The 13,266-nt window shown below is 42.2% G+C and overlaps 3 protein-coding genes and 1 non-coding gene across 5 annotated transcripts in view; 2 read left to right on the top strand and 2 right to left on the bottom strand.

Annotated features, from left to right (window-relative positions):
- LOC114841076 overlaps positions 1-5,056 on the top strand; it is a 6,297-nt gene extending 1,241 nt beyond the window's left edge. The window contains exons 3-4 of the mRNA XM_029125938.1: positions 1,928-3,693; positions 4,452-5,056. Coding sequence (XP_028981771.1) covers positions 1,928-3,693; positions 4,452-4,816 — 2,131 coding nt within the window. The 3' untranslated portion in view covers positions 4,817-5,056. The remainder of the gene's footprint in view (positions 1-1,927; positions 3,694-4,451) is intronic.
- On the bottom strand, positions 5,043-8,008 carry LOC107036076 (40S ribosomal protein S8). Its single transcript, XM_015253811.2, has 5 exons — positions 7,921-8,008; positions 7,465-7,595; positions 6,478-6,729; positions 5,650-5,779; positions 5,043-5,203 (listed from the first exon to the last, which is right to left on the bottom strand). The coding sequence occupies exons 1-5, from the start codon at positions 7,922-7,924 to the stop codon at positions 5,094-5,096; spliced, it is 627 nt and encodes a 208-aa protein (XP_015109297.1). The 5' UTR covers positions 7,925-8,008; the 3' UTR covers positions 5,043-5,093.
- On the bottom strand, positions 6,803-6,865 carry LOC114841082. Its single transcript, XR_003783005.1, has one exon. It is a non-coding gene; the product is annotated as a small nucleolar RNA SNORD48 (small nucleolar RNA).
- An 866-nt stretch (positions 8,009-8,874) lies between the features above and the next one.
- The window catches only part of LOC107036085 (histone deacetylase complex subunit SAP130-A), a 6,758-nt gene continuing 2,366 nt past the window's right edge, over positions 8,875-13,266 (top strand). The window contains exons 1-3 of one of the 2 annotated variants that reach the window (XM_015253822.1): positions 8,875-9,740; positions 10,574-11,145; positions 12,317-13,228. In XM_015253822.1, coding sequence (XP_015109308.1) covers positions 9,193-9,740; positions 10,574-11,145; positions 12,317-13,228 — 2,032 coding nt within the window. In that variant the 5' untranslated portion in view covers positions 8,875-9,192. Of the gene's footprint in view, positions 9,741-10,573; positions 11,146-12,316; positions 13,235-13,266 lie in introns of both variants that reach the window. The other variant, XM_015253821.1, reaches the window with a different exon arrangement.

The raw sequence follows: 13,266 nt of genomic DNA, 5'->3' as shown, positions 1-13,266 counted from the left end.
GGGGGAGAAATAGGGAGGAAGCAACGGTTTCTAGGTGACCATAGGAATTTTAATCGGGAAAGGGATTTAGGAACCAGAACTTTTTGATGTAAAGTGGAGATTATAATTTTATTGGAGTTTCTAGGGATTGGGGGGTTTTCTAGAATTTTTTAGGAAACGGGAGAATCTTCCAAAAAATCGGAGGATTTTCTAGATTTTTTTAGAAAATGGAAAACTCTTCTAGAAAATCGGATGATTTTCTCGATTTTCTGAGGAACTGGAGAAATCTTCTAGAAAACCAGATGATTTTCTCGATTTTCTGAGGAACTGGAGAAATCTTCTAGAAAACCAGATGATTTTCACGATTTTCTGAGGAACTGGAGAAATCTTCTAGAAAACCAGATGATTTTCACGATTTTCTGAGAAACTGCAGAAATCTTCTAGAAAACCCGAGGATTTACTCGATTTTTTTAGAAAATGGAGAAATCTTCTAGAAAACCAGATGAATTTCTCGATTTTTTCAGAAAATGGAGAAATTTTCTAGAAAGCCGGAGGATTTTCTCGAATTTTTTAGAAAATGGAAAACTCTTCTAGAAAATTGGATGATTTTGTCGATTTTCTGAGGAACTGGAGAAATCTTCTAGAAAACCAAATGATTTTCACGATTTTTTTAGAAACTGCAGAAATCTTCTAGAAAACCCGAGGATTTACTCGATTTTTTTAGAAAATGGAGAAATTTTCTGGAAAGCCGGAGGATTTTCCCGAATTTTTTAGAAAATGAAAAACTCTTCTAGAAAACCACATGAATTTTTCGATTTTTTCAGAAAATGGAGAAATTTTCTAGAATGCCGGAGGATTTTCTCGAATTTTTTAGAAAATGGAGAAATCTTCTAGAAAACCGGATGATTTTCTCGATTTTCTTAGGGACTGGAGAAATCTTCTAGGAAACCGGATGATTTTCTCGATTTTCTTAGGAATTGGAAAACTCTTCTAGAAAACCGGAGGATTTTCTGGGTTTTTTCAGAAAATGGAGAAATTTTCTAGAAAACCGGAGAATTTTCTCGAATTTTCCAGGACCCGATCGGCCGCGCGTGCTACGCACACGCCTCCTCATCTCCTCACGTAGTGGCGCTTCGGCTTCACTCCTTTACGTTTACGCTCATTCGAGGTTTTCTTTTTTCTTTCTTTTTTTAGACATAGATTTGAGGGCCCAAATCCATATCTATATTACCTTAAACGTCCGTATTCATCGGAATTTTTGATCATTTTCCCCAAGATTTTCCATCTACGTTGCGATCGCGAATAAATATTTTCCCTAGATTTCCGAAATGAAAAGGAACCTACAATAGGCGGGAACCTACAAAGGAGGCCACAATAGCTCAAATGGCAGAGCACCTGTCCGGCAAACAGAAGATGTGGGATCACACCCCACTTGTGTTCGAGCCCGTGTGCCTCCGAATTTTTTAATTTGTGCATTGATAATTATTCAATTATTTCCCTCGTATAGAGGTCCGGAAAGTCGATGGATAGCATATAGCATCCCACTTTCCATGTAATTTATGCCTTAAAAACATCTAAGGTTGACCGAGTAGAATAGCCCAGGGGATAATATAGATGGAGAAAAGGAACCTACTTGCAGGGGTTCACATTCTCGCCACTCGCCAGTAGCTCCTCGGGAGAGATCGGAGATAGGGCTCGCAACCTGCTTATAGTTAATCTTCCAGAAGAATATCTGGATTTTCGGAGTGAGGTCCAAGCATGTGCGTGGGAATTCCGTAGAGTGAGGATACTCTCGGAAGGATAAACATCTACCAGACAGCCTATCCACGTGTTCCCCTCCGGTCCGATAGATAGTCCTCGAATGCTAGACTTCCCAATGCCCTCCCCAGAAAATCCCGGTCCCCGTCGCTAAATATCTCGAACTCAAGGGATTCCCTCGTTCCCCCAGGTCCTGGCACCGAAGATGCATCGGCGGCACTCCCCCATCCTCTCCATCGGACTGGATCTGCGGGGAGTGTGCCAGCATCCTAAACGCCGAAAACGCGTCGACGCGCTCCCCCCTGATGTCCACCCTGACGATGGACCAGCTCTGCATGGTCCTGAAGCACATAATCCTCAAGATGAAGCGAGTGACGGGCTCCGAGGAGTTCGCGAAGCCCGTGGACCTGGCCGACGTCGCCAACTACCTCGACTACATCGTGCGACCGATGGACCTGACCCTCCTCGAGGCCAACGTCAGGTCGAAGGAGTACGGCAGCCCGGACGCCTTCATGGCCGACGCCAAGTGGATCCTCCACAACTGCCTGGTCTACAACACAGAAGGTGGAAAGTACACAGACACTTCGAGGCTGACGACAGTAGCGAAGCAGCTGATCAAAGTAACCCGGGAGGAGCTCTCGGAGCTCGAGTCCTGCCCCACCTGCTACATCCGCGGAAGGCACCTGGGGCGACCCCACTACACCTGGTTCAACGACGCCTGCAAGCCCCCGCACCTCCTCGTCTGGGCGAAGCTCAAGGGCTTCCCTTACTGGCCAGCCAAGATCATGCCCAGATGGAACCAGCAGGGCTACGTGGACGTGCGCTTCTTCGGCGAGCACAACCGCGCCTGGGTGTCCCCCAAGGACATCTACCTCTACTCCAAAGACCCTCCGACAGCGACGCCAAAGTCCAAGAAGGAGGACATCGCCGAGTGCCTCAGGGAAATATCAATCCACATCAAACGACTTGGAGAGACCTTCGGAAGGTTCGAGCACGCGCCCCCGAAGACGCCGTTCAATCCGTTTGACCCTCGTCAGATCACCATTCTACTTCCCGATTACGAGCCCCCAGGTGGTGACTACTACCGACTGCCTAGGAGGGGGCCCCTCAGCAAGGGGAAGAAGAGGAAGTGGGACTCGATGTCCGACACCTACAGCGAAGCTTACTTCTACTCTGATGCGGAGACGCTAGCTGATTTTAACGAGGGGGATGACGATGAGGATGTCGAGGTTGCTGTCAGGGGGAGGGAGACCCCCAAGATGAGGGGCTCCAGGAGGCCGGAGACCCCTGGCCTTCCGGAGGCCTCCATCCCTGGGAAGCGAGCTATGACGAAAGTTATGAAGGCTGTCCCTCTGAAGAGGAGGTCGCTGACCAGAAGTCTCGCTGGGGGCAGGAGGGGTGCTCGACGGAGGACAGCTGCTGATGGGGATAAGGAGGAGGAGGTGAGGGTCAGGGCGACGAGGCAGCTCCCGGAGAGGGTCAACAGCCAGGGGAAGTCCATTAACAAGAGGACGAGGGCCTCCGTCGGCGATCCTGGACGGTCGAAGGACGCTGAGGATCCTAAGGAGGAGGTCGAGGAGAAGCCGAAGGCCGAGGGGAGGAGGCAGAGCAAGGCTAAGAAGACTTTCCCCAATAGACCCCCCGGGATGGGGGTGCCGGGCTCGCCCGGGAAGGAGGGCGAGGGGGGGCTGTCCCCCGTGAAGACGGAGGGCAGCTGGTGGAGGGTCCCTTCTGAGGCTGGACCCCTGAGCTCGCTGCTGAGTAAGGGGGCTGATACCCTCGCTAAGCAGATGGCGTTGGTCATTGAGGAGGGGGTCAAAATGGCGGCACAGGGGAAGGGGGCGCTGGCTGGAAGTGTGACGGTGGATCAGGCCCTGGTTTTTGATATGAAGATGAGGATGGAGAGGATGAAGTGGGAACATGAGCAGGAAATTGTTGAGATGAAACGGAATTCAGGTAAGGGTGATTTGGGTTGATTTTTTTTGGGTGGAGTTGGGTAATTGGTAATTGAAAATTAACAGTAATTGGTAATTATTTATTTAGTGTTTTATTATAAATTAGAGGAGTTTGAGAAGTTGATGGTAATGGTGCTTTGGACCGATTGTTCATTTTTTTTTTTTGTCATTGGGCAATTGTTGATTAAAAATAAAATAATCAATAATTGGTAATTATTCATTTATTTTTTTATCGGGAATTAGAAGAACTTGGAAAGTTATGGAACATCTCATGAAAAATCTGTATTGGAAATTAAAAAAAAAAACTACTGAAATCTGGGGCAAACTTTGGAGCATGAATTTTCAGCCAAAAGGGGGAGGACAAATCTGAAAGATGGCTTCAAAAATTTGCTCATTTTTCTTTTTTCTTTTTTTCTTTTTCTTGTTTTATTTGATGAGGTCAAATTATTTTTAAAAATGTTTGAAAATACGAGGTGAGAGCACCGCCATCTTGAATGTCTCTTGTGGACGATGTGGATATAAACAAGATGGCGTCACCCACCTCGCATTTTCTTCAACTTATTTCCTCCAGTTTTTAGAGAAAGAATAAATTTTTCAAGCTATCATTCAAATTTGTTCATCCCCTTTTGGCAGAGAATTCATGACGAAAAGTTTTTCCCACATTTCAGTCTTTTTTTTTACTCCCCTAAACCTTAATACCAATTTCTTGGGTATTTTCAACTCCACTTATTCAATTTTTCCTGTTAACTTTGTCGATAGAAAAAGAATGGAAGGAGATAAAAACAGCAATGGAAGCCGAGCAGCTGCGTGCCATCGAGGAAATCCAGCATTCAGCGGAAATAGAAAAAGCTCGATCCATCCACGAAACCAAACAAAAGCAGTGGTGCACCAGTTGTGCGAAGGAGTCGTGCATGTACTGCTGCTGGAACACCTCCTACTGCAGTGAAAAATGCCAGATGAAGGACTGGGGACAGCATCAGAATAAATGTAAACGAAAAAACAGATCGCCCTCTAAAGCCTCGGTAACAGGTGGCGGCAGAGTGAATGGGCAGAAGGACCAGCAAGAGGGAATGACCAAGGGAATCGGTGGTCAGAGCAACTTCTCCTACAGTCGTGGTGCTTGATTTGCAATTTAGTTAAATGTTTTTTTAGTTTCTCCATGTGCTCTTTAAGTTGTAATTGACTAATTGTGTGCATAAACAAATTTTGTTTATTCAATCAATGTGAAGAAATTATCTGAATCAAACACTTAGATTCTTTTTCTCTGTAAAGATTGCCAGTATTTTTTAGGTATACAGTGTCATATTCGTGTGAAATTGAGGGAGATTCGAGTGAAATAAAGAATCGTTGACTTTTTTTTTACATACGTTTGTATTTTATTATTAAATTGTGGTGGTACATTTATTTGGCTTTCTTGCTCTTGATCTTTCGCATGTAGAACTCGAGCTCTTTGCCTTCCAGAATGTAACCATCCGCTCGCCCACACTGACCTGGTCGACTTGCAACACAAGCTGAAAGAGAATATTTAATTTAATTTAATTCATTAGATGTTGAGCATGGATACGCGATTTTTAAAGATTAAAATTTGGAATAAATTTAAGATGATAGTCAATATGAATAAAAACACTCAGGTGTAGTATTACTGACATAATTAGTACTATTGATTGATAATAATTAATTTAGAAATACCAAATGATCGAAAATCTCAGTAGAAAAAGATTGTTTCAAATTTTAAAAGAATAAAAAAAATGTTAAAAGATCAGAAAATGAAATGGAAATTCTATTTTCAATATGAAAATTATAAAGTTTCGTTGCAAATAATTCATTTTAATGTGCTGACAATACCCTAGTCAAACAAGAGACTATTGTTTTAAAAAGAAATTTGAAGAAATATAATTTTTTGGGTATTTTAAATTGATTTTTCACGCTCATACTACTTTAATTTGAATTTGCTTACCAAGAACACGTCCAGTAGCAAACTGTTCCTCCAATGCTGGTTCTACCTTGGCGAATCGTTGCCTGGCCTTGTATTTAGCCTCACACTTCTTCGATCTCTTCTTGTTAAGTGCCTCCTCCTCGGCTTCAGTCTGAAATTAATGGAAAGAAATTAATTTCATTTATGCATTTGTTTCTCTGTGGAATTGTTTTGGCGATTGTTGACGTCAGATCGCTGTGGGATTGGTGTCTGCATGGCACTCAGATTATGTTAATGTCATCATTTGTCAGTTATTAATGTCAAAATCATTCAATCGTTAATCATTGCATTCTCTTGGTATCAAGTACTTTTAGGGGAAAATGTTGCAAGACATTTTATATTCGGAATTCTCTGCACAAAATATCTTGTGACATTTTATTTTAAAATTACAAATTCCTGAGATATTTGCAAAACTTATAATTAATTAACTAGACGCATTCCGGAAATTGAGTTTTGAATTGAAAATTTAATTCTCACAAACAAATTGTGTTGAAATTTTATTAAAAAGCCAGATGTAGAAAGAATGTTGATGTGAGTCAATTAGACGAATTCAAATTAATTTTGGAATTATCTGGAAATCTATTTGTGAACAATTTTATTAATTTTTCAATCAATTTCAAAGTGATTTTTTCTTCTTTCAGATTGTTTAAACTGAAAATTCCATAATTTTCGGAAAATAATTGCTAAATAGAAAGATATGATGAATAAATGAAGATTTGACAGGAATTCTTCATTTGTAGCAATTAAATTTTAATTTTTTTTCAATAAAATTGAGTTAAAGTTTTGTTTTCGTGAATATGAGAAACTCACCAATTTAGCTCCACGTTTACGTCCCAAAGGGGTGGCGTAGTGGCTCTCGTACCACTGTCTGAAGGGGGTGGCGTCGATGGTAACGATGGCATTCTTAACCAAAGTCTTGGTTCTCACCAACTCGTTGTTGGAGGCATTGTACACCACGTCGATGATACGAGTCTTGCGGGTGGAGCACTCGGATCCCCACGAGAAGTTTCCAGTGTCCAGACGAAGGGCTCTGTATTTTTTGTTTCCACCACGTGTACGTACCTGATCAACACAATTCATTCCATCATCAGGCTTGATTCTTCATATCAATTTAATGAATTGTTTTTAGTTTTTTATTCAGAACGCTGTGGGATTGGTGTCAGCATGGCACTCAGAGTAGGTAAGGGTGATCATCATTTTGATAACAAAATATTTCGTTGATTTATATTATTGATTATGGAATGTTGTTTTTTTAGCTTTTTTATTCTTTTTTTTTAATTTTTTGTATTTGTGAATTGTCTGCAGATATTTGACAAATGGAAATGAATGCACTTTAGTTGAATAATAGTATTAAACAATTGCAATTTTTTAAATTTGAAAGCCTTTTCATAAGTAACTAAAAAACGATTAATTTTTTATGTATAAAAAATCATTTGATTAATTCTTAATAAACAAAAAAAATTGGGAAAATATTATTCTATTTTTACTTTTTTCCCCTTTTTCTTAATTGAAAAATATGTTAAAACTCGTGATAAAAACTAGAAAAACATGGGAAAAATTCATAAAATAAAAAAAATGGCCTTTTTTAAAAATCAAGACTTTCATGAATCACTCATAAATAATAGATTTTCCCCATATTCCAGCCATTTATTTCATCAGATCAAAAACTTGCTTCCATGTCTAAAAATAATGTGTTAATTTCCCATCACCAGAAGTCGACTTGGATTTTCGCAATACAGAAGACATTTTTTCACCCTTCGACTCCAAAATTATTGACATTCAACAATAAAAACATACTGTGTGGATTCTCTGGGCACCAAGCTTGGTGTTGGCAGCAGGACGTCCCAACTCGAACTTCCTCTTCTTCCTCAGAGGCTTCCTCTTGCCTCCTGTGGCACGTCGCTTATGCCAGTGATCCCTGGAAATACCTGCAACCCCGAGAAACAAATGAATCACTCAATCACAAAAACCCCCAACAATTCCCATCCCCAGCCCCTCCCCATAATAAACAATGAATAATTTCCAGAATTTCTCTGGCTCAACTAGACCGAAATGTTTACAAAGTTAACCTCATTTCCCTGTCACTGCCGACCCCCCTTAAAAAATCCACTTTCCAAAAAACCCAAAAAATATCGTCACAATTATCGAGAATAACAATCCCTTTGATCAACGATCACAACTTCTCTCAACAATTTCGCCAAGAAATCACGATGTTTAAAGATTACAAAAACCGAAATAAAATTCACGACTCACCCATCGTGCAAGAGCGACCGAAAAGGCCTTAAACTAGGAACGACAGAGATAAATCCCTCGACTTCCGGTGGAGCGAGTTCCCAAAGGCGGGAAAAGGCGCCACGTGTCGAAATCGGTTATTTCTAACACTTTTCGATGTTTTTGACGCTCGGCGGTAAATTACAGGTATTTTACCATGTCACGTGGAAAACCTCGACCTTTTTATGTTCAATCCTCCTGAAGAATATTGTTAATAATAAAAAAAAAAGCATTAAATTATAATTCAACAAGCGCTAATATTTATCACAATTTTGTATCACAATTTCGTTTATTAGTAAACGAAAAGGCACTTTTTGACAAGGGCTGAACGTAGCAGCAGTGACAAAATAGTATATTTCGTTACTAGTGCGGAAAAGAAATTTTTGGCTCGTTGGAGGTTTGTAGCACGAGCCGAAGGCGAGTGATATAATCCCACAAGCCAAAAAACACTTTTCCCATAAGTAACGAACGATATTTTTCATCACAATGTGTGGAAAAGGGACGTTTTAGGCACGCGAAGCGCGATGAAAAAGTTTTTTTTTCGAGTGGGAGGTACCCAACGCTCGAAGAACACTTTTCTCACGAGTGTCGAACCCTATTCTTCATCACAATGCGTGGAAAGTGGAATTTTGCTTCCCCGGAACGTGCGGAAAATGTCACTTTACGTACAAGTGATAAAAAATCGTTTTTTTATCAGTGAAAAATCTTTCAATTGAAAAATAACCAGAGTAGAACTACTTCAATCGTCGTCGTGTCCCTAAAAACGCTTCTTTATTATTCACCCCTGAAAAAATAACGTCCAAGCGAACAATTCAAACCTCCCGCCAATCTCTTCCTACCCCGCGGCTACTTCAAACTTCAGTACTTCTGGTTGCTTCCGGTTGTGGCGCCCCCGCCCACTTCTCGCTTGTTTTTCCCTCCCCTGCGCCCCCCAACATTTCATTACTCGCTCCAACAATCGTTCGTTGTTCATCGCATCAAAAAAATACGAATGTTCATTATCAAAAGCTCGAGAAATTGTCCAGATTTTCGATTAATGCGCCTGACGCCCGGGTTTTCCCATTTTTCCCGACTTTACCGAAGTGAAAATGTGAGCGAGCCACTTCCATACGCGATTACAACCGTCTGATCGTTTTTCGGGTATTTTTCAATGTTCAATTCTCCAGTGTTTCTCGTACTCTGCAAAAAAAAACTCAAACTTAATGGTCAGAACATTGAGAGATCATTGTTGTGGTGTTTGTTCGCTCTGAGACAATGAACACGAGTAACAGTGGGAGTGCAGAGGCTGCCGGTGACAAGAGACAGCCAGAGGCTTCCCAGGGCCCTCCGCACAGTCTAGCTACCATTCAGAATGTCCACAGGATCCAGACCATCCAGAATATCGTGCAGAGCAATGTGCAGACGATACAGCCGACCCAGAGTGTCGTCAGTACTGTGGCATCAGCTATTGTGGGCAAGTCTATTTCCCTGGATTTGAATCCAAAGCTGTCGCTCATGAAGTCTGTGGTGCAGAGTGGGGCTGCTGTGTCCGGGGAGACCAGCAAGATCACCACGACCCTCTGCTCGGTGGGGTCAACCGTGAGGATAATATCCCCAGGCATGTTGAGCACTGTAGAGCGTCAGAATCCATCCCCAGGGCAGAATCAGGGGGTCCAGCAGGTGGTAACCACCATTCCAGCCACGTACCACGTACCAAGGGGCCCAGCAGCAGTCGCCAACATCTCGGCGCCCAGGTCCACTGTCGCAACGCCCATTGTCAGGGCTAGTGGAGGAGCTGCTGTTGTTCCCATTGCCAGACCAGGGTGAGAAGCTTTGAACTTTATCTCCAGGCGATTCAGACTTTAGCTGAGTTTTCGGGAAATATCTCCGAATCTGGGGGAGATGACAATATTTTTGTGGTGAGGGTTTTTGCGGAGGACATTGAGGGCTACAAAAAAGGTCATGACGAAAATTTTGTTATCTCTGATAGATTTCGAGGTATTCACAAAATGGAGTTGAGGTTATTCAAGGATTTTTTAGAGTTTGGGACAGACTACAGATTCAATCATTTTCAATCATCAAATTTGTCAATTAAAATGCGTGAGAAAAGTTGGAACAAATATCGTGAATTTTCAGCGTCATTCAAATTACATTTTGCGCAGAATAATTTTTTTTTAAAACATTCGTTGTTTATAAATAAATATTTGACATTGTTTAAACTTTCGGAAACTTCATTTTTTATACATGAAATCGATTTCTGATCAAATTCTGAATATGAATAAATTTGAATTCTGAAAAAGAATAATTATGATGATAACATTCAACTAAGTTGAAAATCTGTCAAAATTAATTAAAAAGAAATTTTATTCAATTTAGTAAAATGAAATAAACAATGACTCATACATGATACAAGGAAATGACGTGCAAAATGGACATTCAGAAGCATATTGCCAATTTATTAGCAAAAATAATTATACTATACGCAATACAAAAGCAATTTCCCACTTGATTACATTATTATTTAATGAATTTTCACAATCGAACTCAAAAATATGAAGATAGTAGACGAAACGGCTGGTAAAGACGTAAAAAAAGACTTCTGTGACATCAAAAGAATGAATTAATTGACGTAAAATAATTTTCTTCTCCATTCCAGAGCTCCAACAACAGTGACAGCGACCCAATGGCCCCCGAAGACCTCAGTAGTCTACGCCCCTCCCCAGCGTCACCCAGTTCCCCCCGTGACTCGAGTGACAACTCGACCTCAAGCTGTCTACACCTCCCAGCAGCCCCAGCTGGTGCCCCAATCCCAAATCCGCCCAGTCCAGGCGACAGTGGTGACAGCCACAGTCTCAGGAGCTGCCCCACGACTGCTCACCCCTGTTCTTCAATCTACCAATGCCCTCACGAGGATACCAGTCCCCCAGGTGCGTCCAGCTATTCCTCTGGTGTCCACAGCAGCTGTGGCACCATCCAGACACCCCCCTCAGTCGATCCAGGCGACTCAGCCCACGAGAACCCTCGCGATACCAGCGACAACGAACAGGGTCACGGTGACAGCACCTGTGGTGGGAACAGCCAGTAGAATACCAGGAACAGCTTCTCTGACGGTGCAGCCAGCCCTTGGGCGCCAACTCTCGTTGAACCCCACCCCTGGGGCCACCACTAATTTCTCGAGGGTTGTGATCCCCTCGCAACAGGTGCAGCAGGCACCAGGCCATCAACAAGGTGAGGACAAAAAGAGAATTTAGGGGTTTCGTTCTGGTTTTTATTCAGAAAAATTATGAGTTTTAGGCGAATGACACTTTATTTGGAATTTTTGTATTCATTTCAGGATTTTTTCCGTGGGAAATTGATAATTTTGGTGTTATATTTATTTTAATGAACGTGTTTAGATGAAATGAAGAATACAGTCATTTGAAATAGGGGTTTCATTTCGATTTAGAAGAGTTTTTATTTGAATTAAGAAAACATCTTAGATTTTAAAGAGTATTTATTTGATGTAAGTAAAATGAGTAAAATGAGTAAAATTCCGGTAAATATATTTTTTCAATGATCAATTGATCTAATTTGATTGTAAATTCAAGAAAATGGGAATATTATCTTTCTGCTGCTCAAAAATTTGTGATTCCATTTAATTTTTACTGAAATTTCGCATTCAATGAGTACTTCTCCCCTAAATCGAATCCAATGTCGATCTCCTGAAAATTATGGCTAAACGGCCCATAAAATTTTAATTTTTCTCTAAAAACAACACTATATTTCGAGAATATCTTAGGGATGAAAACGATTGTTTTAATGTGTATAAAGTAATTTAGTATATTTTGTTAAAATTTTTTGGCTGAAATTTCTAATACACCTTTTGGAAAATTTTATTAGTTAATAATTCCACTGAAACTCGTAGGAATTTTGTCCTTGAAAATTCACAATTTGATGAAAAATCGATGGAAACTGGAAATTCCATTTCAACTATTCCACGCAAACTACCGCAAATAAAAAATAAATAAATAAACAACACAGATAAATAATTAAGAATTAATAATACTCAGCAAATGACCAAAAAATCAGATAAACATATTCTCCAATTTCCAATTAATCAAACTCAAGTCATCAAAACTCATCACCACGTTAAAAATCCACGTTAAAAATCAATGGAAATGTAAATTCCATTTCAACTATTCCACGCAAACTACCACAAATAAAAAATAAATAAACAACACAGATAAATAATTAACAATGAATAATACTCAGCAAATGACCAAAAAATCGGATAAACCTATTCTCCAATTTCCAATTAATCAAACTCAAGTCACCAAAAGTCATCAGCACGTTAAAACTTCGCGTTAATCAAACTGAAGCCATGAAAAGTCATCACCATTCATTAATCCCCCATCCCCAGGTGCCAGAGTGGTGCAGACAATCACCTCCCTCGCGAACATCGGGACAGTCTCCCGAGTGCTAGCGACGACGACCTCAGGCCCGATCACGAACATGGCGAGGGTGACGCAGTCAGCGCCGACGTCAGTCGCCCGAATAACAGGAATGACCCTGCACTCGCTGCCGCTGGCCTCCCCCCGGCCGTCGCCAGGGCCGATGAAGCCCCTGCAGGCCCAGACGATCACCCAGACAGTCCAGATAAAGTCCTCAGGCCAGCAGACCCTTCGCGTCACCCCGGCAGCTCCAGTGATCGCCACAACCTCCTCGACGATCGTCACCTCAGCCCCACCAGCGACGATAATCATCAACAACACGAACAGCATCCCCAGCTCTCCGAATCAGTATCAGTACCGTCAGGGTCAGCCAGTGAGGCTCCTGGTGGAGCCTCCGCACGAGGACAACCACAGCAAGCCCAACGCATCCCCAAGGCCGAGCATCCTGAGGAAGAGAGACCACGACAGCTCTCCAGCGAAGTCAATAGCCAAGAACCTGGTGCCTGTGCTGACCGCCCTGGCAGCTAGGCAGTCCATTGGGAGTCCCCCGGGGTCCCCAAGGGGCGACAGAGAGGGAAATCACAGCTCTGGATCGACCACTGTCTCCGCCACCAGCTCCCCAGGCCTCGACGAGGAGCCTGAACAGTCCAGGATCAGCGTACAGAGCAGTGTGATGGAGATGAGTCCCAGGAAAAAGCCCAGGAAGCAGCAGCTCACGGGGGTCGAGCTCACCGAGGCCAGGTGCAACGTCGAGGACATGCAGTTCATCTGCGAGGACAAGATCAAGAGGGAGATCAAGGAGGAGAGGAGGGACAAGTTCGGGGAGAGGGAGAGCGCGCAGACTGTTGTCGTCAGGGGGAGGCCTACGCCGAGTCTCATTGGTAAGGGTAAGCACGTTTTTTTGTTTTATTTTTGTTTA

The sequence above is a fragment of the Diachasma alloeum genome, unplaced genomic scaffold (genome assembly GCF_001412515.2).
Source record: "Diachasma alloeum isolate Michigan unplaced genomic scaffold, Dall2.0 Dall_scaffold_00203, whole genome shotgun sequence".
Classification (NCBI taxonomy): domain Eukaryota; kingdom Metazoa; phylum Arthropoda; class Insecta; order Hymenoptera; family Braconidae; genus Diachasma; species Diachasma alloeum.
Note: the sequence above shows the minus strand (reverse complement) of the source record. Positions and strands in the feature narration are given on the sequence as shown.